Source organism: Scyliorhinus torazame, chromosome 1, assembly GCF_047496885.1.
Source record: "Scyliorhinus torazame isolate Kashiwa2021f chromosome 1, sScyTor2.1, whole genome shotgun sequence".
Classification (NCBI taxonomy): domain Eukaryota; kingdom Metazoa; phylum Chordata; class Chondrichthyes; order Carcharhiniformes; family Scyliorhinidae; genus Scyliorhinus; species Scyliorhinus torazame.
Window position 1 is genome coordinate 94,183,704 of NC_092707.1, and position 23,357 is coordinate 94,207,060.

The window sequence follows — 23,357 nt, forward strand, 5'->3', positions numbered from 1 at the left end:
GGCGTGGAAACTGCTGGAATGTCAGTGTAACTGCAGCGTTGTGCTGTTTTTTTGTTTGAGGAATTTTGCACGTAATGGTTTGTTGGTAGCTTTTTTGCCAAAATATTGCTGCATCCTAATTTCCTCTATCATTTGGACCACTTCCAACTTACCTTCACAAAACACTGATTTGACTGAAATATTCCCAATAAAAAGATGGGAGGGTGCAATTTTCTTACATTTACGCCCACATTAAATTTAAATTTACACTCAATGTGCAATGCAACCTGAAGTCACCCTTCCTAGTGGAATACTTCTCCTTTTTGCACTATATATTCTAGAGCAGGGGTATTCAAACTGGCATTCAAAAGGTCTTCCACGGGTTCCGTGAAACCGGCGGCTGCCAAGTGACCGACAAACGCCGGTTCAAGTTTACGAACAATTATTGGAGAAAACAAATAGGCCAATCAGAGCAAAGCCTCTTCGAGCACGCTCATCTGATTTCTTCGATCTCGCTGCGTAGAAAAGCCAAGCGCCAACAGGGAAGATCACCTGGACGCATCACATTATTAAGTTAAGATATTCGACACACACACACCTCACATTCTCGGGATCAACTGGTAATGGGTCATCCTCTACTTCATCCCGCGGTTCTCCCGCCAAAAATGCTGGCCGCGCACGCGCCCTTCTCCCCGCCCGCTCGTGGTAAGGTGACGTCACGGGTCGCATACTGCGCTGCCCGGGGACTCTGTTACGTCACGCAGGTCACCGCGGTAACGGAGACGCCTCGGTGCCGCTCCGCGACTGGTGGTGGCGGTAGATGACCAGGAGCGGGTGAGTAACCGAGTCTCAGCCTCCGAGTCTGGCTCAGTCCGCAACCAGCGCACACGCACATTGCATTGGCGGCAGCCCTTATCCAGAGAGGATGCACCACCCTATCCTTCCTGTTCACCCTGCAGCCTCTCCTTTCCAAATGAGCCGATTACTCCAGTACAGTACTCAATCCATACATTCCTTCAGCTCACTCCGAGACACACCGCTGTCATTGTTTACCCTGCAGACTGACTAAACAATGCTCATACAATTCCTCCCTCACGCATTAATGGTAGAGTGGTCCTTGTGCATGCTTTATCTCCTCAGTTGTACAAACAAAGCAGTTGTGCACTAACCACCTGTCTGCTGGATGTATGTGCACGCACTCTACACGTGCTTAAATATATTTTGTTTATTCACAGGGCGCCATGGTAGCACAGTGGTTTGCACTGTTGATTCACAGCGCCAGGGTCCCAGATTCGATTCCCAGCTTGAGTCACTGTGCAGTCCGCACATTTTCCCAGTCTGCGAGGGTTTCTTCCGGGTGCTCTGGTTTCCTCCCACAAGTCCCAAAATATGTGCTTGTTAGGTGAATTGGACATTCTGAATTCTCCCTCAGTGTACCTGAACAGGTGCTGCGTGGCGACTAGGGTTTTTCACAGTAACTTCATTGCCGTGTTAATGTAAGCCTACTTATGACACTAATAAAGATTATTATTATGTGGGCGTCGCTGGTAAGACCAGCGGTCTTGTTCATCCATCATTGCCCTCGGGAAAGAGCCGGTGAGCTGCTTTCCTAAACCGCTGCAGTCAGTGTGGTGAAGGCACTCCCCAGTGCCCTTGTTTTACAACATCTTTATTGAAATTTTGGCATCTAATATCATAAAGTTTACAAACCACAATTGTACCAACGCATATATCAGAAAATACATTTAACAACGGTAACAGGAATCTCAATAACAGAAATGCCACCCAAACAATCCCTCCTTATGCCCCACTGACAACTATCAATGACCAAATCTTTAAAGTGCCACATGAACTGTTACTAACTACAGTAGAACCCATTGATCAAACCCCTCACCATGAACTTGACCTTTTCCAGGTACAAGAGTTCCAATAAATCACCCAGCCACGCTTCGGCACTGAGTGGCGTTGCCTGTCCCCAGCTCAGCAGTATCCATCGCCGGACCAACAGCGATGCAAATACCAACATATCGACTACCGTCCTCAACTCTGGTTGGTCTGACATCCCAAATAGTGCAACTAATGGACAGGGCTATAATAATATAACTAATGGACAGGGCTCTAAGTTAATATTCAGGATTACCGATATGGTGAGGAAAAAGGACCCCCAAAGTCCACCAGCTTGGGAGAGGACCAGAACATGTGCATATGCTGAGAAGGCCCTCTCAAACACCGCTCACACTTATCCTCGAACCCCTCAAAAAATCAACTCATCCTGACCCTGATGAGGTGCGCCCTAAACACTTCCTTTAGCCATGTCAAGCTCAACCTCACTCAAGAAGATGTAGCATTCACCCTACGAAGGGACTCCTCCTCCTCCACTGAAACCTGTATTACTCCAATGATCCACCCATATATCCCAGACATGCTGCCCTCCTCCAACCCTTTCCAGCAAGGTAGACGGCGGTGCTCCGGGAAAGTTGGAAATGCCCGCCAAACAAAGTCCTGCACCTGTAAATATCTGAACCTATCCGGTCCCCCAACTTCTGCTTTCTCCTTTAACTCCTCCCAACTCTCAAACCACCTTTCCAGAAACAAATCCCTCACCCTCTCCATCCCTGTCCTTCCACCCTCTGAATGTAATATCCAATTTCACCAGCTCAAATAAGTGGTTCCTCCAGATTGGGGCCCATCTTGACATTGCCCTCAGCTTAAAATGCTGATTGAGTTGCTGCCATATTTTTCACATGAAGACTACCACTGGATTCACGGATGATTTCGCTGGTGAAAATGGCAGAGATGCCTCCGCCAGGGCCTCCAGACCCGTCCATCTACCTGATCCCAACTTCATCTGTACCCAACTAAACTCCTGATCCCTAAACCACTCAACACTTTCCCCACATAGGCCGCCCAGTAATAATACAACAAATTCAGCAGTGCCAACCTGTCCACCCACCTTTCTCTCTGTAGGACCCCTCTCTGAATCTGAGGTGACCTCCTGCTCATATGAAACCCATCATGAGCCGCTCTGAAACAATACAAGGCATTGGAATAAGAATACAAATTGCGGCAAAATGTTCACCTTAATAGATTGAACTCAGCATATCAGCGACAGTGAAAAGCTGTCCCACCTGTATAAGTCCACTCTAACCCTGCTCTCCAAACTTGTAAATTTTAGTTTGCGAAGTCAAGTCCAAGTCCGGGCCACCTGAAGCCCCAAATAGCAAAAACGTCCGCATATAGGGACAACGTCTGCTCTACTCCACCCCTCACAATTTCCCTCCACTTCTCTGAGTCCCTCAAAGCAATCGCCAATGGTTCAATCACGAACAACAGTGGAGACAGAGGGCATCTCTGCTTCGTCCCCATGTGCAGCCTGAACGATCCCGAATTCATGTTCGTTCGAACACATGCAGCCAGTCCTTGCCCTTCTTCAGACCATGTAGCAAGATGCTACCCATAACGAAAAAAATCGATATGCGAGTACATTTTATGTACCGGAGAAAAATTGAAAACTCCTTCAGACCCATGATGCAAATCCAGTACCAATCCCAAACTTCTCCAGAAGTAGCTCCATTCGACCCTATCAAACACTTTTTCGGCATCCAAGGATACAACAATCTCCGGTTCTGGTCCCACTGCCAATGTAAGAACTACATTCAGTAGCCACCTCACATTGGATGACAGTTTTCTGCCCCTCACAAACACCGTCTGGTCTTTCCCCACTACCTCAGAGAGGCAGGGCTCCAGCCTCAACACTAGGCATTTGGCCAAAGGTTCTGCATCCACTTTAAGTGGAGGGATTGGGTGGTATGACCCCCAATCTGTGAGGTTCTTGTCCTTCTTCAGAAGGAGGGAGGTGGATGCCTATCTCAACTTCTCTAGAAGGAAACCAGCGCCAATGAGTCATTAAACATCTCCAGCACGAATGGGGCCAGCTGGTCCGTGAACTTCTTGTAAAACTCTACTGGGAACCCATTAGGCCCATTTCCCCGCCTGCATACTCAGAGCCCTGCGGACCTCCTCCAACCCCATCGGCACCTCCAAAGTCTCCCGTAACTCATCCCCCTAATTAGCCCTCCAAAAACTCAACCATCTCCTGCTCATCCTCTGGCGGCTCCAACCTGTAAAGCCCCTCATAAAAGGAATGAAACACCTCGTTAATTTTCTCTGGGGTAGAGACCAACCCACCTCCAGATCCCCGCACCAGCACCATCCCCCTGGTAGCCTCTTGCCACGTTAATTGGTGCACGAACAGTCAGATAGCCTTCTCCACATACTCATATACTATCCTCTTTAAGCGTTACAGTTGTTGCACCACCTGGCCTGTGGACAGTAGGTCAAACTGCATTTGCAGCTTCTTCCTGCGCGCAAAGAGCTTTGGCATTGGGTCACTTACATACTTCCCTATCCACACCCAGAATTTCATCCACTACCTCCCGACATTCCTGTTGTTCTCCTTATCCATATATGATTTGTACGAGATGACCTCCCCTCTAATCACCACCTTTAATGCCTCCCACACCGTAGACGGTGAGACCATTCCATTCTCATTCTTTTTCACCCATTCCAAGATCCTCTCCTTCCTTTGATACTTGTGAAAGCTGACTATCGTGTTCCAGGGTGGCTCATTCGGTCTTGGCTTTTGCCTGAGTGCCTGATGTGCTGTGTCCAATTTCGGAGGGGCGAACACTTCACCCCTCCCACCAGCCGAGAAAACATTGCGGAGAAATACTGGGTCGGCTTCAGGCCCTCCGCTTCCTCTGGCAGCCCCACCAACCTGAGGTTTAACCGCCTTGACTTATCCTCGAGGTCCTCCACTTTAAGTCTCAGGCTTTTATTGCTTTCCGTCTCCACAGAGGCAAACTGATCCTCATGCCTCGACAAGGTCTCCTCCACCCCTTAAAGCGTCTCGTGAAGTTCGCACCAATTATTCACGGATCGGGCCCAAAGCCTCTTCAATAGTGGCTTTAAAAGATTCGTTAATTTTCTGGCTCTTCCGTTGAAACTGCCTGTCCATTTGTTTGCCAAACCTTTCAAGATCCTGTGCCATTACCACTGCCAATGTGTCTAATGTAATGGGCAAAGCGGCCATCTTCTTTCCTTCACCTTCCTTCGATGGGCTTCCCTCCTGAGCCTTTTTAATATTGACATTCTTTGTTCACGATTTTGACATACCTCCGTCAAGAACGAGTTCACCTATTCAGCTCACTGTGTTTGAGCACCAAAAACCCTGGAAAAAACAGGCAAAAGGGATCAAATATAAAGATCTTGCTGGGAGCTGCTTTTTTATGCATCTTGTCTTTACATGATGTCACCGGAAGTCCCTCCCACAGTGCTCTTAGATAGGGTGTTCCAGGATTTTGATCCATGAAGGATTCTGATTTAATATGGTGATTTTGAGGGGAGCTTGCTAGTGGTGGTGATTCCATGAGTTTGCTATTCTTGTCCTTCTCGGTAGTAGAAGTCACAGCTTTTGGATGACATTAAACTGGAAATTAGAGCTACATGTGGGTGGCACGATAGCACAGTGCTTAGCACTGCTGCCTCACAGCACCCAAGACCAAGGTTCAATTCCGGCCTTGGGTGACTGTGTAGTGTTTGTATGTTGTCCCCGTGTCTGCGTGGGTTTCCTCTGGGTGCTCACGTTTCCTCCCACAGTCCAAAGACGTGCAGGTTAGGTGGATTGGCCATGCTAAAACTATCCCTTAGTGTCCAAAGATGTGAAGGTTATTTGGGGTTACATGGACAGAGCAGGAACAATTTGAAACTAGGGTCCTAATTCTAAATGAAAGAAACTACAATGGTAAGAGGTCTGAGTTAGCTAAGATAGATCGAGGAACTTCATTAAAAGGCATGATGGTGGATGGGCAATGGCTAATATAGCTTCGAGAAGTATATACAAAGAAAAATGTTAGTGAAGACAAATGTAGGTTCCTGACAGGAAGCAGGAGAACTTATAATAGAGAACAAGGAAATGGCAGAGAAATTAAACAACTACTTTAGTTCTGTCTTCATAGAGGAAGACAAAATAACTTTACAGAAATGCTAAGGAATCAAGGGTCCAGTGAGAAGGAGGAATTGAAAAAGAATTGTAGAAAAACAGTGCTGGAGAAATTAATGGGACTGAAAGCCGATAAATCCCCAGGGCCTGATAATCTACATCTCAGGGTATGAAAGGAGGTGGCCATGGAAATAATGGAGGCGTTGGCTGTAATCTTACAAAATTCTGTCATTTCTGGAACAGTCCCGGCAGATTTGAGGGTAGCTAATATAACGCCGCTACTTAAAAGGGAAGGAGGGAGAAAATGGAATTACAGCCTGGTTAGCCTAACATCAGGAGTAGGGAAAATACTAGAGTCTATGATAAAGAATGTTAGAACAGGACACTTAGAAAATATCAACGGAATTAGACAGTAAGCATGGATTTATGAAACGAAACTCATGCTTGACAAACCGGCTAGAGTTTTTTGAGGACATAGCGAGTAGAATAGGTAAGGGTGAACCAGTAGATGTGGTGTATTTGGTTTTTCAGAAAGCTTTTGCGAATTCCCACATAAGAGGTTATGTGAAAAATTGAAACACACTGGATTGGGGTGATATATTGACATGGATTGAGAATTGGTTAGTAGTCAGGTTAGCAGAGAGTAGGAATAGATGAGTCTTTTTTGAAGTGGCAGGCAGTGACTAGTGGGGTTCTGCAGAGATCAGTGTTTGGGCCGCAGCTATTCACAATATGCGCCAAAGATTTGGATGAGGGAATGATAAGTAATTTTTCCAAGCTTGCTGCTGACACAAACCTTGGTGGGAATGTGAGGTGAGGAGGATCTAATGATGCTTCAAGCTGAAACAAAAGAGAAAATGCGGGAAAATCTCAGCAGGTCTGGCAGCATCTGTAGGGAGAGAAAAGAGATAACGTTTCGAGCCCAATGATTCTTTGTCAAAGCTGCTTTGACAAAGAGTAATTGGACGCGAAACGTTAGCTCTTTTCTCTCCTTAAAGATGCTGCCAGACCTGCTGAGATTTTCCAGCATTTTCTCTTTCGTTTCAGATTCCAGCATCCGCAGTAATTTGCTTTTATCCGATGCTTTAAGGTGATTCAGACAAGTTAAGTGAGTGGACAAATACATAGCAGATGCAGTATGATAGGGATGAATGTGAAGTTATCCATTTCAGATGGAGAAACAGAATGGCAGAGTATTACTTAATTGGTGATAGATTGGGACATGTTGACGTACAAAGAGACCGAGGCATTCTAGTTCAGTCACTGAAAGCAAGCATACAGGTACAGCAAGCAGTTAGGAAGGCAAATGATATGTTGGCCTTCATTGCAAGAGACTGAGTACAGGAGCAAGGATGTTTACCGGAGCTGTACCGTGCCTTGGTGAGAGCACACCTGGAGTATTGTGTGAAGTTTTGGTCTCCTTACCTATGAAAGGTATACAAAATTATGAGGGGCATAGACAGAGTGGATAGTCAGAGGCTTTTCCCCAGGGTAGAGGGGTCAATTACTAGGGGGCATAGGTTTAAGGTGAGAGGGGCAAGGTTTAGAGTAGATGTACGAGGCAAGTTTTTTACGCAGAGGGTAGTGGGTGCCTGGAACTCGCTACCGGAGGAGGTGGTGGAAGCAGGGACGATAGTGACACTTAAGGGGCATCTTGACAAATACATGAATAGGATGGGAATAGAGGGATACGGACCCAGGAAGTGTAGAAGATTGTAGTTTAGTCGGGCAGCATGGTCGGCACGGGCTTGGAGGGCCGAAGGGCCTGTTCCTGTGCTGTACATTTCTTTGTTCTTTGTTCTTGAAATACGCCATGGATGAAGTGCAGCAGCAAAGATTCACCAGACTGATTCCTGGGATGGCAGGATTGTGGTATGGAGAGAGATTGGGTTGACTGTGCCTCTATTCATTGGAATTTAGAAGAACAAGATGTGATTTAATTGAAATGTATAAAATTCTGACAAGGGCTGGACAGACAGAATGTAGACAGGTTGTTCCCGCTGGCTAGCAGGTCTAGTACAAGAATTCACAGTCTCAGGATATGGGATAGGACATTTAGGAATGGGATGAGGCATTGAGGAGGATGCATTGCATTATTAGTTAAGGAGTTAGTTACTACAGTAAGAAGAGATGGAGAGTGCGATTCTCCAGCTCGTTGCGCTCTCGCTGTAGCCAAACAAGGCCGGTGAATAGTGGGAGAGCCCGAAAACGAGAAACGTGCGAGGCGACAAACAGTTTTGCGATGCAACTGGCCCATTCCTGTAGGCGAAATCGGGATTTTCATACCTATTTCAGCCTATTTCCATACAATTAATGGGAGCCACCCTATATCCAACGGCAGCTGGCAAATTGGCTGCGAGCTGGAGGCCACGCATATTTATAACCTGCCTCCTGGGCGGAGCTAGCATGCAGGGGCCCCAGGTGAACCTGTAGTGCAGGTTCTACCGTACAACCTCTAATATCAGAACACAATGGTTTACCACATTCACCCCCTGTTAAAATTGAGTCCGGCGGGGGTGGTGGATAACTATAGACAATTAGAAATTTTAATATTTACAGAGCGGCAAAAAAAGATGGCTCTAGTCATCCGGCGGGCCGGTCAGAGGTTCAGCCGGTCGGTGTCTTGATGGTTCTTTGAGATCGACGAAGTTGGTGCTGTTGTGGTCGAAGTTGACTCCGGGAGCGTGCCGAAATCCTCTTCATCAATGTTGGTGGGCAGGGGAGGACGGACGGTCCTAGGGGGGGTGATGGGGGCGGCGGGGGAGGGGAGGGTGGTGTGGGGGTGGAACCTGCTGGTGCCAGGTCCCTGAGGGAGACGGTATCCTGGCGGCCATCGGGGAACGCCACGTAGGTGTACTGTGGGTTTGCGTGGAGCAGGTGTACCCTTTCCACCAATGGATCCGCCTTGTGGAGCCGCACATGTTTACGGAGAAGCACGGTTCCCGGAGCTGTAAGCCAAGTTGAGAGCAATACCCCGGATGTGGACTTCCTGGGAAAGGCAAAAAGACGTTCATGCGGTGTACTGTTAGTAGTAGTGCAGAGTAATGAGCGAATGGAATGTAGTGCATCAGGGAGGACCTCTTGCCAGCGGGAGACCGGGAAATTTCTGGACTGTAGGGCCAGCTGGATGACCCTCCATACCGTCCCATTCTCCCTTTCTATCTGTCCGTTTCCCTGGGGATTGTAGCTCGTCGTTCTGCTGGAGGTGATACCCCTGCAGAGCAGGAACTGACGTAGCTCATCAACCATGAATGAGGATCCCCTGTCACTGTGGATGTAGGCGGGGAAGCTGAACTGAGTGAAGATAGAATTAAGGGCTTTAATGACGGTGGCAGACGTCATGTCGGGGAATGGGATGGCGAAGGGAAACCGGGAGTATTCATTGATCACACTGAGGAAATATGTGTGTCGATCGGAGGAGGGGAGGAGGCCTTTGAAATCCACGCTGAGGCGTTCAAAGGGGCGGGAGGCCTTCACCAGGCACGCGCGGTCCGGCCAGTAGAAGTGCGGCTTGCACTCCGCACAGACCTGGCAGTCCTTGGTGATTGTCCTTACTTCCTCGACAGAGTAGGGCAAATTTTGTGCTTTAATGAAATGGTACAACCGAGTGACCCCTGGGTGACAAAGGCTGTCATGCAGGATCCGGAGTCGGTCTACTTGTGCACTGGCACATGTACCTCGGGATAGGGCGTCTGGGGGCTCGTTGAGTTTGCCAGGGCGATACTTAATCTCGTAATTATAGGTGGAGAGCTTGATTCTCCACCGCAAGATTTTATCATTTTTGATCTTGCCCCGCTGTGTTGTTGAACATTAAGGCTACCGACCGTTGCTCAGTGAGGAGAGTGAATCTCCTGCCGGCCAGGTAATGCCTCCAATGTCGCACAGCCTCAACGATAGCCTGGGCCTCTTTTTCGACGGATGAGTGCCGAATTTCAGAGGTATGGAGGGTGTGGGAAAAGAATGCCACGGGCCTGCCTGCCTGATTGAGGGTGGTGGCAAGGGCGACGTCCGATGCGTCACTTTCTACTTGGAAAGGAAGTGTTTCGTCTACAGCGTGCATTCCAGCTTTGGCAATATCAGCTCTGATCCGGGAGAAAACCTGTTGGGCCTCGACCGTCAGGGGGAAATGAGTGGACTGTATGAGTGGGTGGGCCTTGTCCGCATAGTTTGGGACCCACTGCACGTAGTATGAGAAGAACCCCAGGCAACGTTTGAGGGTCTTGGGGCAATGGGGGAGGGGGAGCTCCATGAGGGGACGCATGAGGTCGGGATCGGGCCCCAGAACTCTGTTCTGGACCACTTTACCGAGGATGGCTAAGCGGTTTGTGCGGAAAACACACTTCTTGTTATACGTGAGGTTGAGGAGAGTGCCGGTGCGGGGAAATTTAGCGAGGTTAGCGTCGTGGTCCTGCTTGTCATGGCCGCAGATGGTCACATTGTCTAGGTACGTAAACGTGGCCCGCAAAGCGTACCGGTCGACCATTCGGTCCATCTCCCTTTGGAAGACCGAAACCCCATTGGTGACGCCGAAAGGGGACCCTAAGGAAGTGATATAGACGGCCGTCTGTCTCGAAGGCGGTGTATGGACGGTCCGATTTACGGATGGGGAGCTGGTGGTAAGCGGATTTCAGGTCCACCGTTGAGAAGACCCGGTACTGTGCAATCTGGTTAACCATGTCAGATATGCGTGGGAGGGGGTACGCGTCGAGCTGCGTGTACTTGTTGATGGTCTGGCTGTAGTCCATGACCATTCGGTTTTTCTCCCCAGATTTAACCACTACCACTTGAGCTCTTCAGGGGCTGTTGCTGGCCTCGATGACGCCTTCCCGAAGCAACCGCTGGATCTCGGACCTGATGAAAGCCTTATCCTGGGTGCTGTACCGTCTGCTCCTGGTGGCGACGGGTTTGCAATCTGGAGTTAGATTGGCAAAGAGGGAAGGAGGATCGACCTTTAGGTTGCGAGGCCGCACACAGTGAGGGGTGGTAAGGGTCCGCCGAATTTAAAGGTCAGGCTCTGGAGGTTGCACTGGAAGTCCAGGCCGAGGATAAGTGCAGCGCAGAGGTTAGGGAGGACGTAGAGGCGAAAGCCGTGGAACTCTACGCCTTGGACTGTGAGCGTGACCGTGCAGTACCCCCGGATCGCTATGCGATGGGATCCGGAGGCCAGGGAGATCTTTTGATTGGTAGGGTGTAACTTAAGGGAGCAGTGCCATACCGTATTTGGGTGTACAAAGCTCTCGGTGCTCCCGGAGTCCAGTAGGCAGGAGGTCACATGGCCATTGACTTTCACGCTGGTGGATGCGTTGGTCAGGTTATGTAGTCGGGACTGATCGATTGCCATGGAGGTGAGCCGTGGTTGATCGTCGGGTAGTGAGACAGCCGTTGAGCTGAGGTCCTGGAATGCCGTTGGTGTCCATGTGCTGTGGGGTGGACAAGATCGCAGCGCCCGGAGATCCTGGGGATTACAAAATGGCGGCGCCCATGGAACGCACGTTGCGGGGGTGGAGCAACATGGCGACGCCCATGAAACGCATGTGTTGTGCAGAGGACAAGATGGCGGCGCCCATTGGTCGCACATGGCCTGGGGAGGAGAGGTGGATGGCGGCACCCATTGTCCGTGACCGGGGGGGGGGGTTGGGGTCGACCGCGGCCACTGAGCGGGCCTGGCACACTGCAGCGAAGTGGCCCTTCTTCCCGCAAGCCTTACAAAGGGCAGCACGGGCCGGGCAGCGTTGGCGGGGGCGTTTTTGCTGGCCGCAAATGTAGCATCGGGGCCCCCCCGGGGATCGCTGGTTGGCGCGTAGCGCAGGCATATTGGGTGGGTAGTGCCCCCGCTGGGGCGGCTGCTTGTGGGGCCCATGAAGCGTAGGAGGAATGGGCCGCGCGGTTGGGGGCATAGGACTGGACATTGCGCAGGGCGACCATCATGGAGAGCGCTAGTGTTTTAGTCTCTGCGAGGTCGCGCGTGGCCCCTTCTGGGAGCCACTGCCTGATAATATCAGACCCAATCCCAGTCACAAAAGCGTCCCGGATAAGGAGATCTGAGTGCTCCTTGGCTGTAACGTCCTGGCAGTCACAGTCACAAACTAGTGGGATCAGAGCCCTCCAGAAGTCCTCGATTGACTCACCAGGTAGTTTTTAAAAAAAAATATGTTTTATTGAAATTTTTTTCCCAAACAACAATTTTTCCCCTCTTACAAAGCAAACGCAACAATAACAATACAGAAATTTTTAACAATACACAAGTAACAAAACCCCTTTATCTTTGAACTAAACTAAACCCCCTCCCTTCCTTCCCCCTGGGTTGCTGCTGCTGGTCATCTGTCTTCCCTCTAACGTTCCCCTAGGTAGTCGAGAAATGGCTGCCACCGCCTGGTGAACCCTTGAGCCGATCCTCTCAGGGCAAACTTTATCTGCTCCAGTTTAATGAACCCTGCCATATCATTTACCCAGGCCTCCAGTCCGGGGGGTTTCGCCTCCTTCCACATGAGTAGGATCCTGCGCCGGGCTACTAGGGACGCAAAGGCCACAACGTCGGCCTCTTTCGCCTCCTGCACTCCCGGCTCTTCCGCAACTCCAAATAGAGCTAACCCCCAGCCTGGTTTGACCCGGGCCTTCACCACCCGCGAAATCACTCCCGTCACTCCCTTCCAATACCCTTCCAGTGCCGGGCACGCCCAAAACATATGTGCGTGGTTTGCCGGGCTCCCACCACACCTCCCACATTTGTCCTCCACTCCAAAGAACCTGCTCAATCTTGCTCCCGTTATGTGTGCTCTATGTAGCACCTTAAATTGAATCAGGCTAAGCCTGGCGCATGAGGAAGAGGAATTTACCCTGCTTAGGGCATCAGCCCACATACCCTCCTCTATCTCCTCCCCTAGTTCTTCTTCCCACTTTCCTTTTAGTTCGCCCACCGACTCCTCCCCCTCTTCCCTCATCTCTCGGTAAATCTCAGACACCTTGCCCTCTCCGACCCACACCCCTGAAAGCACCCTGTCCTGTATCCCCTGTGTCGGGAGCAACGGAAATTCCCTCACCTGTTGTCTAGTAAACGCCCTCACCTGCATATATCTCAAGAAATTTCCCCGGGGCAACTTATACTTTTCCTCCAATGCTCCCAAGCTCGCAAAAGTCCCATCTATAAATAAATCTCCCACCCTCCTAATTCCCAACTGGTACCAGCTCTGAAATCCTCCATCCATTCTTCCTGGGGCGAACCTATGGTTGTTCCTGATTGGGGACCCCACCAGGGCTCCCCGCACCCCTCTCTGTCGCCTCCACTGTCCCCAGATATTCAATGTTGCCGCCACCACCGGGTTCGTGGTAAACTTTTTAGGTGAGATCGGTAGCGGCGCCGTCACCAGCGCCTCTAAACTCGTCCCTTTACAGGACTTTCTCTCCAGTCTTTTCCACGCCGCTCCCTCACCCTCCATCATCCATTTACGTATCATTGCCACATTGGCGGCCCAATAGTAATCGCCCAAGTTCGGTAGTGCCAATCCTCCTCTGTCCCTACTACGCTGAAGGAACCCCCTCCTTACTCTCGGAACTTTCCCTGCCCACACGAAGCTCGTGATGCTCCTGTCTATTTTATTAAAAAAGGTCTTGGTGATTAGTATAGGGAGACATTGAAATACAAATAAGAACCTCGGGAGGACCATCATCTTAATTGCTTGCACCCTGCCCGCCAGCGATAGAGGCTGCATGTCCCACCTCTTGAGGTCCTCCTCCATTTGTTCTACCAACCGTGTCAGATTAGGTCTGTGCAAGGTTCCCCAGCTCCTAGCGATCTGAATCCCCAGGTATCGGAAATTTCTTTCCACTTTCCTTAGAGGCAAGCCTTCTATCTCTCTACTCTGGTCCCCTGGATGTATCACAAATAATTCACTCTTCCCCATGTTTAGCCTAAACCCCGAGCAATCCCCGAACCCCCTCAAAATTCGCATAACCTCTATCATCCCCCCGCTGGGTCCGACACGTATAACAATAGGTCATCCGCGTACAACGAGACTCTGTGTTCTTCTCCCCCTCTAATCACCCCTCTCCATTTCCTGGAGTCTCTCAACGCCATGGCCAGAGGTTCAATTGCCAACGCGAACAACAATGGAGACAGCGGGCATCCCTGTCTTGTTCCCCTATATAGTCGGAAATACTCCGATCTAGGTCGACCTCTAACTACGCTTGCCGTTGGAGCCCCATAAAGAAGTCTAACCCAGCTAATAAACCCGTTCCCAAACCCAAACCTCCTTAACACGTCCCATAAATACTCCCACTCCACCCTATCAAATGCCTTCTCTGCGTCCATTGCCGCCACTATCTCTGCCTCCCCCTCCACTGGGGGCATCATTATCACCCCTAACAGTCGTCGTACGTTAACATTCAGTTGTCTCCCTTTTACGAAACCTGTCTGGTCTTCGTGCACCACCCCCGGGACACAGTCCTCTACCCTCGATGCCAGTACCTTTGCCAACAATTTGGCGTCCACATTCAATAATGAAATGGGTCTATAGGACCCGCACTGCAACGGATCTTTATCCCTCTTCAAAATTAACGATATCGTCGCCTCCGACATCGTCGGGGGTAGAGTCCCCCCTTTCCTGGCCTCATTGAACGTCCTCACCATCAACGGGGCCAACAAGTCCACATATTTTCTGTAATACTCCACCGGGAACCCGTCTGGTCCTGGGGCCTTCCCTGCTTGCATGCTTCCCAGTCCCTTAATAACCTCGTCCACCCCAATCGGTGCCCCCAGGCCTACCACCCCCCGCTCCTCCACTTTCGGGAACCTCAATTGGTCCAGGAACTGCCGCATCCCCTCCTCTCCCTCTGGGGGTTGAGACCTATACAGTTCCTCATAGAAGGTCTTGAACACCTCATTTATCTTTCCTGCCCTTCGCACCGTGTCTCCCCTTTCGTCTCTAATTCCTCCTATCTCCCTCGCTGCTGCCCTCTTTCGCAATTGATGAGCCAACAGGCGACTAGCCTTTTCCCCATATTAATACCTCCTCCCCTGTGCCTTCCTCCACAATACCTCCGCCTTTCTGGTGGTCAGAAGGTCAAATTCCGTCTGGAGTCGTCTCCTCTCCCTGTACAATTCCTCCTCCGGGGTCTCTGCAAATTCCCTATCCACCCTTAAAATCTCCCCCAGTAATCTTTCCCTTTCCTTGGCCTCTGTTTTCCTTTTGTGGGCCCCAATGGAGATCAGCTCTCCTCTGACCACCGGTTTTAGTGCTTCCCATAGCACTCCCACAGGGACCTCGCCGTCGTCATTGACCTCCAGGTATCTCTCAATACACCCCCGCACTCTTGCACACACTCCCTCATCCGCCATCAGTCCCACATCTAATCGCCAGAGTGTTCTCTGCTCCCTTTCCTCTCCTAATTCCAGGTCCACCCAATGTGGGGCATGATCCGAAACCGCTATGGCTGAGTACTCAGCTTCTTCCACCCTAGAGATCAACGACCTTCCCAAAACAAAAAAATCTATCCGGGAGTACACTTTATGGACATGGGAGAAGAAGGAAAACTCCCTCGCCCTAGGTCTAAGAAATCGCCATGGATCCACTCCCCCCATTTGGTCCATAAACCCCTTAAGTACCTTGGCCGCTGCCGGCCTTCTTCCGGTCTTTGAGCTGGATCTATCTAGCCCCGGGTCCAGCACCGTATTAAAGTCCCCTCCTAAAATCAAGTTTCCTACCTCCAGGTCCGGTATACGCCCCAGCATCCGTCTCATAAATCCCGCATCGTCCCAGTTTGGGGCATACACATTAACCAACACGACCTCCATTCCCTCCAGCCTGCCACTCACCATTACATATCTACCTCCGCTATCTGCTACGATGTTCTTTGCTTCAAATGCTACCCGTTTCCCCACCAAAATGGCCACCCCTCTATTCTTTGCGTCCAGTCCTGAGTGGAACACCTGTCCCACCCATCCTTTCCTTAGCCTAACTTGGTCCGCCACCTTTAGGTGCGTCTCTTGGAGCATAACCATGTCTGCCCTTAGTCCTTTCAAATGCGCGAGCACTCGGGCCCTTTTTATCGGTCCGTTCAGGCCTCTCACGTTCCACGTGATCAGCCTCACTAGGGGGCTACCTGCCCCCCTCCCGTGTCGACTAGCCATTACCTTCTCTAGGCCAGTCCCATATCCCGCCTCCGCGCTCCCGCTCGCTCCCCCAGCGTCGCACACCATCCCCGCCCACCCACTCTTTAGCCATTTCCTTTTGGATTTCCGCAGCAGCAACCCAGTTGTCCCCACCCCCTCCCCCTCCCTCCCCCCCTCCCCGCTAGATCTCTTTCTAGCATGATTGCTCCCCCCATATTACTTCCGTAAGTCAGCTGACTTCAACTGACCCCGGCTACTCCTGCTCACTCCTCGACCCCCCCGAGTGGGGAACTCCCATCCGCCTTGCGCCTGTCTTCTCGCCTTATTCTTTCTGGCGCGGGAGCATCCCTTTACCTGACCCGCCTCTTATGGCGCAGCTCCCTTTCCCCTCCCCCTCTCCTTCCCCATTCTCCAACTATGTCCCGTCTTTCCCCCCTCACCGGCGCCCACATTTCCCCAATGTCTCCCCCCTTCCCAATTTACTTCTCAATTAACTTCAACCATAACATTAACAATAACATTTCCTGCAGCATCAGTCCCTCAGTTCCGATCCAATTTATCTTCTTTGATGAAGGTCCATGCTTCCTCCGCCGTCTCGAAATAATGGTGTCTCTCCTGATACGTGACCCATAGTCTTGCCGGCTGCAGCATCCCGAACTTCACCTTCCTTTTATGCAACACCTCTTTGGCTCGGTTGAAGCTCGCCCTCCTTCTCGCCACCTCCGCACTCCAATCCTGGTATACCCGTACCACTGCATTCTCCCATCTGCTACTCCGCACCTTTTTAGCCCATCTCAGGACCTCTTCTCTATCCTTAAGGCGGTAAAATCGCACGATTATCGCCCTGGGTGGTTCTCCCGCTTTTGGTCTTCTCGCCGGAATCTGATTTGCCACTCCACCTCCAAGGGGCCCGTAGGGGCCTCAGCACCCATCAGTGAGCTCAGCATCGTACTTGCGTACGCTCCACAGTCCACTCCTTCCACACCCTCAGGGAGACCCAGTATCCGAAGGTTCTTCCTTCGCGCTCCATTTTCTAGGGCTTCGATCCTTTCAGTACACTTTTTATGAAGTGCCTCGTGCGTCTGTGTCTTAACCGCCAGGCCCAGGATCTCGTCCTCAATATCTGTCACCTTCTGCTCCACCACGCGGAGCTCTGTCTCCTGGGTCTTTAATGTCTCCTTGAGCCCCTCAATTGCCTGTAGCAACGGGGTCAGCACCTCCCTCTTCAGCAGCTCCACGCGCCGTCTCACAATTTCATCCTGCTCAGGCCCCCATGTCGCCTGCGCTTTCTCCGCCGCCATCTTGTACTTCTCTCTTTCTGACCCTTTGGTCGATGATTCCTCGCGCTGCAGCCGCCGCCGCCGGTTTTTTCCTCCTTCGTTTGGGGGGGACTCCCTTCTCACACACCCCACACCGGGCTGCGTCGTCGAAAAATTCCCCGTTGGGGCTCTTAAAAGAGCCCGAAGGTCCGTCGGAGCTGGAGCCGCCGAAGCGTGCGGCTAGCTAGGCATCACCGCAACCGGAAGTCCCTTCAGTGGCCTTGATGAGGTCTTTTCACAGTTGTTCCCTCTGCTGCTAGAATTCACCTTTGATACAGGCCCTCAGGTCAGCTTGCAGCTTTAAGCTTGCCCTTCCCCCGCCTGCATGCTGGAAGAGGCCCTGTTTATCCTGCAGTTGCAGCCAAATCTTTTACTGTTTCTGCCGTGTCTGGCAACCCAGAGACATACCCTTCCTGGGGGACACTGTCGGGGGAATATTGCAGCCTTCTTCCCACACCGGGAAATGTCAAACAAATGCCGTGGGGGGCCTGTAAAAGAGCCCAAAAGTCCGTTCCAAGCAGGAGCTGCCGAATATGCGACCTAGCTCTGCATAGCCGCACCCGGAAGTCCGATTCACCAGGTAGTTGAGTACGAGTTGCGAGCACATGCCTGGCGAAGAGCGTGTTCGTCTTCTGTTCATAATTTTCTTTGAATCGAGTCATGGCATCAGCGTAATTGGGCGCATCCTGGATCAGCGGGAAGACTTTGGAGCTGAGTCTGGATTACAATATCTGGATCTTCTGAGCCTCTGGAACAGGGGTCGGCGCTGCGTTGATATACGCTTCAAAGCAAGCTAGCCAGTGCTGGAAGTCCCTTCTGGCGTCGCTTGAGTGTGGATCCAGCTGCAGGTGATCTGGTTTAATACAGAGGGCCATCTTCTGAATCTGATACTAATAAATTGAGGCACGATCAATTTGACTGGAGACGAAGTTGAACCCAAACTGAGGCTTTATTGGTATCAGATGTGTGGCCTCCCACAGCAGCTAGCAAAATGGCTGCGAGCTGGAGGCCATGCATATTTATAACCCGCCTCCTGGGCGGAGCTAGCATGCAGGGGCCCCAGGTGAACCTGTAGTGCAGGTTCTACCGTACAACCTCTAAAATCAGAACACAGTGGTTTACCACACAGGCAAAGAGCCTGGAGGCGTGGGCTTACCACTCCAGTGCTCGGCTGGGGGGGGGGGGGGGGGGAGGGCCCCGGCTGGGGGTGACGGACATGCTGCAGGGGTGGGCCACCATAGGAGGGTGGGTTGAGGCGCTTGGGGGGAGGGACAACCATGCGCGGTACCAGCATGCCAATCCCTGGATCGTGTGTACCCATTCCGGGAGCAACCCCTGTCCCTGCCTGTCTGTCCAATGACCACCCATAACCCCCACCAACTGCCGAGGTCTCTGACCATGCGGCTGAATGATTTTGCCAATAGGAAATTGGCAATTGTGGTGAAGTGAGCACTTCATACAACCTGTGGACTCCCAAGAATTGGCGGGCCATGTAGCATGTTGGAGTCATTGCCGAGCATCATAATCAGACCGTGATGCATGGACACTGTGCCTCTACACTGCCAACAGCACACATGCAGCAGCCGAAATCCGAACACCCAGGGGCTGGGCCCCAGCGACATGTCCATGGCCGAAGGGTGGGTGAATGCAACAGGGAGAGAACCAGCGCCTGGTCCAAATGACGTTATGAGCAAGTGTCCGGGGTAAAGGTCTGGGGTCTGGTGAGTGGGGCCTGCTACAGCTGGAGTGCGTGGGCAGGGCATTCGACGTGGAGTGGAAGGAAGGGGATCAATGGGGGAATGGAGGCTCCTGGGGTGGAAAGGGATCTTGGACCCAGCAGACCTTGTTCTAGGTACTGTTGCTAGGAGGGCCATAGATGGCGGCAACAGAAGCGTGTGTAGATGCTCGAGGCGTTGGTCCATGTGCTGGACCCTGCCCCACACCCTGAGGACATAGCCGCCGATCAGCCAGGGAGGGATCCAGTAGGGGAGTCCCGCAACGGCCCAGGGTGTATAGGTGTCCCGGGGGAGTGTCCATGACCGCTACATCCTGGGGCAGTTGGTCATCCCCGACTTCTTTGAAGACCACGCCAGTATGGGCGGCTGGCTCTTGGGGAATGAGGGGTACCCAGTAAGGACCTGGCTAATTACGCCCATATGGAGATCGGAGACCGAAGCGGAGACCCGGTACATGCGGCCACCAGGCCTGTGATTGAGCGGTGCATCGGACTCCTCAAGATGCGATTCCGATGCCTCGACCACTCCGCCGGTGCCCAGCAGGACACCGCCCGGAGGGTCGACCGCTTTGTGCCGATCTGGTGTGTCCTCCACAACCTCTCACAGCAGTGGATCCACGAACCTGAGGTTGGTGATGAGGAACATGTGGCCACCCCCGAGGAGTACGAGGATGAGGCAGCGCTGGACCAGCAGGGGCTGGAGGACGATCCCAGGGAGGTCCAGCCGTAGGCTGCAGGACAGGTGGCAGCGGCGAGGGTCCGGCAAGCCCAGAGAGCCAGGGATACCCGCCCGATTCACATAGGATGTGGCCTGGTCCGTTATTGATACCTGACCCACCCTCCCAGGGTATGTGTCACATCACTCCAGGTTGCTGGGACTGTGTTGGCACCGTCAGTGGGCCACTGCCGAGGGCAGCGGATGATGATAATCTCCAGAGAGTTGAGCGTCAGCGCTCCTCAATCTATGCCATAGTTTGACCCCTGCCTGTCTGCTGATTGCGCGCTCACACCCATCACCTGCGGTGTACCCAAGGTGGGAGAGGTGGGGTGCCTGGAGAGATGGTCCAAGGATTGGGTGATCAGCCCGCATTGTGGCAGAAAGTAACAGAGGCATCATATTGGTTGTGCTCAAGTGTTTTAAAGTGTAATACAAATCTCCACTCTCCCAATGGTGCTACCCCACTATCCTCACCAACCCCTCACCCTCTACTTCACCCCCTACCTATCCCCCTTGCCCTTTACCCCCCTCTCCTGGTGTCCTCAGTGATCCTCGATGTGCTTGGCCCTCTTAGCTCTACCACTACATCTAGGTGTCTCCCTAGGATGCACATCTGAGGTGGAGGCAGCCAGCTGCTTACCTCGTCCCATGGCCTTCGATGTCCTCTGGGAGGTCTGGGGCCAGAGGGACCAGCGCACTTGTCGGCGGCACATGCTCAGCTGTGTCGCCCTGTCCCGTGTGCTGGCTGTGAGATGGACCTCATCAGAGGGATGGAACAGATTTCCGGTGGTGGCCATGATGTTAGTGGTGGAACATTTGGCAGCTCCCACTCGAGGCGGTCTTTTTGGTCCTTTTCCCCCAGTTGCCGGGTGGATGTTTTGAAGGAAAAGGGTGCAGGAGTGGTGGAAGAAGACTATACTCCACCAGTGAATGGATTTGTGTACCAGACGTGGATTTGGAAGAAACGAGCTGCAAGAGCAAGAAACTCTTCACGGGATACAGGGAAAGATGGCGGTGAGCAACGAGTTGGCCCTGCCAGCCCAATGGTCGATGGAGCAGTTGGTGGACTTTTTGAATGAAAAGTTCAGTCAGCAGAGGAGGGAGATTCAGGAGGGCCTGGCGAAGGTGGTAGACCCACTGAAAGCAGAGATTGACCGTGTGAAGCTGAGGCTAGAGACCCAAAATCAGGTAATCCAGAAGGTGGAGGATGCTTACTGGGAGCATGAGGAGCAGCTTACCTCATTGGCGACCAAAATTGGGATGTTCAGGGATACCCAGAAGCGGCTCAAGGAGAAAGTGGTGGAACTGGAGAACCGCTCTTGGAGGCAGAATTTGAGAATTGTGGGGATGCCAGAGGGCATTGAGGGAGCGGACGCAGGCACTTACGTAGCAAAAATGCTGGAGAAGCTGTTGGAGGAGGGGGCATCCTACTGGCCCCTGGAGGTTGATCTGGTGCATAGGGCGCTGATGAGGAAGCTGCAGCCGAACAAGCCACTGAGGGTGATGGTGGTAAGATTGTATCGATTCCTGGATAAGGAGAATATCTTGAGGTGGGCCAGGTAGACGGGAAGATGTACCTGGGAGGGTAATGAGCTCCGGGTGTACCAGGACCTGGGTGCCACGGAACTGGCCAAGAGGAGAGCGGGATTCAACCGAGTCAAGACTGTGAGTGGGGCTGGAGGGGAATCAGTGGGGTGGGGGTGGGGGGGGGAAGGTAGGATGTTTGGCACCATGGGTGGGATCTGCCAGGCTAGCGGGGTGTGCTAGTTCACAGGAGCGCAGTGGGGGGTGAGCAGGTGGTTAGAGTGCTAGAGGGTGTTGGGATTGTTATTTTGTTTAGAGGGAGGGGAATGCTGACAGGGATGGGGCTGTCGAAGTGCGGTAAGGAGATGGTTGGTGACAGTGGGCATCTGAGGACGGGCCTGGAGGGTCGTGTGACGCGGGCTGGGGCTGGCCCAAGAGAGGCTCTGTCTCATCGGCCGGGGGGGTGGGGGGTGTTGCCCCCCCCCCGATCAGGTGGATCACATGTGAACATGAGAGGACTGAATGGGCTGGTCAAGCAGTCATGCGTGTTTGCACATTTGTGGAGCTTAAAGGAGGATGTGGCATTTTAAAAGTAAACGCACCTAAAGATCGGGCATCAGACTAGACTAAGGAAAGGGTGGGGCGGGCCAGGTCTTCCACTCAGGATGGATATAGTAGGAGATTAGGGGGGAAAGGTTCATGATGGTGAGTGGGAAACTGGAGGGGATGCCAGGGTCCTGGTGAACATCTATGACATGGAATTCATGAGGCAGGTGCAAGGAAAGATTCCGGTCCTGGACTCACACCGGCTGATAATTGGAGGGTGGGAGAGGTGAGGATTTTAATCCGGTTATTGAGCCAAAATTGGACCAGTCGAATCCGCGGTCGGGAAGGGTATTGGCGGTGGCAAGGGAATTAAAAGGGTTTATGGGGGGCGTGGACCCGTGGAGGTTTGGGAAGCCGAGGGCGAAGGAGTTTTCGTACTTCTCCCATGTGCATAGGGTCGACTACTTTGTGATGGATAAGACTCTACTGGCATGGGTGGATGTCTCGGAGTATTCGGCGATTGTGGTCTCGGACCATTCGCCGCATTGGGTAGACTTGCAAGTGGACTGGGGGGGCCCAGCGGCCGCAGTGGAAGTTAGATATGGGATTGTTAGATATTGAGGACGTGTGTGAGCCGGTGAGGATCACTATTTGGGGGTATGTGGAGCTGAATGATACGGGTGAGGTTTCAGCTGCCACGCTATGGGAGAAGCTTAAGGCACTGGTCAGTGGGGAGTTAATATCGATACGGGCACATAGGGACATGACGGAACGGGCAGAAATGGTGAGGCTGGTGGATAAAATCCTGCAGATTGATTGGAGGTATTCGGAGGCCCCGGAGGCTGGGTTGTTGAAAGAATGACAGACACTTAGTTGGAGTTCAAGCTGTTGTCTACAGGTAAGGCAGTGGGGCAGTTGCGGAAGGCCAGGGGGGAAGTCTATGAGTATGGGGAGAAGACGAGTAGGTTGTTGGCACATCAATTGAGGAAGCAGGAGGTGGTGAGGGAGATTGGAAAGGTGAAGGATAAGAGGGGAAAAATGGTCTTAGACCCGGTGAGTGAATGGGGTTTTCGAGGACTTTTACGAGAGATTATATGATTCAGAGCCCCTGGCTGGGGGGAGGGAATGAGGCGTTTTTTAGACGGGTTGGAGTTCGCCAAGGTGGAGGAGGACCTGGTAATGGGGCTGGGAACACCCATTGGACTGGTGGAGGTGATGGAGGATATGGGGGCGATGCAGGCAGAGAAGCCCCCGGGCCAGGATGGCTTCCTGGTAGAACTTTATAGAAGTTTATGGGAGACCTGGGAGCTCTCCCCCCGCCCACGTTATCGCAGGCCTTGATTTCTTTAAGTTTGAAGAAGGATAAAGACCCGGAGCAGTGTGGGTCCTACCATCCAATTTCACTGCTGAATGTAGATGCCAAGCTG

General features: G+C 52.1%; 1 protein-coding gene across 4 annotated transcripts in view; it reads left to right on the forward strand.

Annotated features, from left to right (window-relative positions):
• Positions 1-711: 711 nt before the first annotated feature.
• Positions 712-23,357, forward strand: part of LOC140429571 (peptidyl-prolyl cis-trans isomerase FKBP8-like) — an 85,613-nt gene continuing 62,967 nt past the window's right edge. For 2 of the 4 annotated variants that reach the window (XM_072516762.1, XM_072516773.1), the window contains exon 1: positions 721-813. Coding sequence is in view for 1 of the 4 variants with exons in the window: in XM_072516753.1 (XP_072372854.1) it covers positions 800-813 (14 nt within the window). In the remaining 3 variants the exon portion in view is untranslated. Of the gene's footprint in view, positions 814-23,357 lie in introns of all 4 variants that reach the window. The other 2 variants (XM_072516753.1, XM_072516781.1) reach the window with 2 other exon arrangements.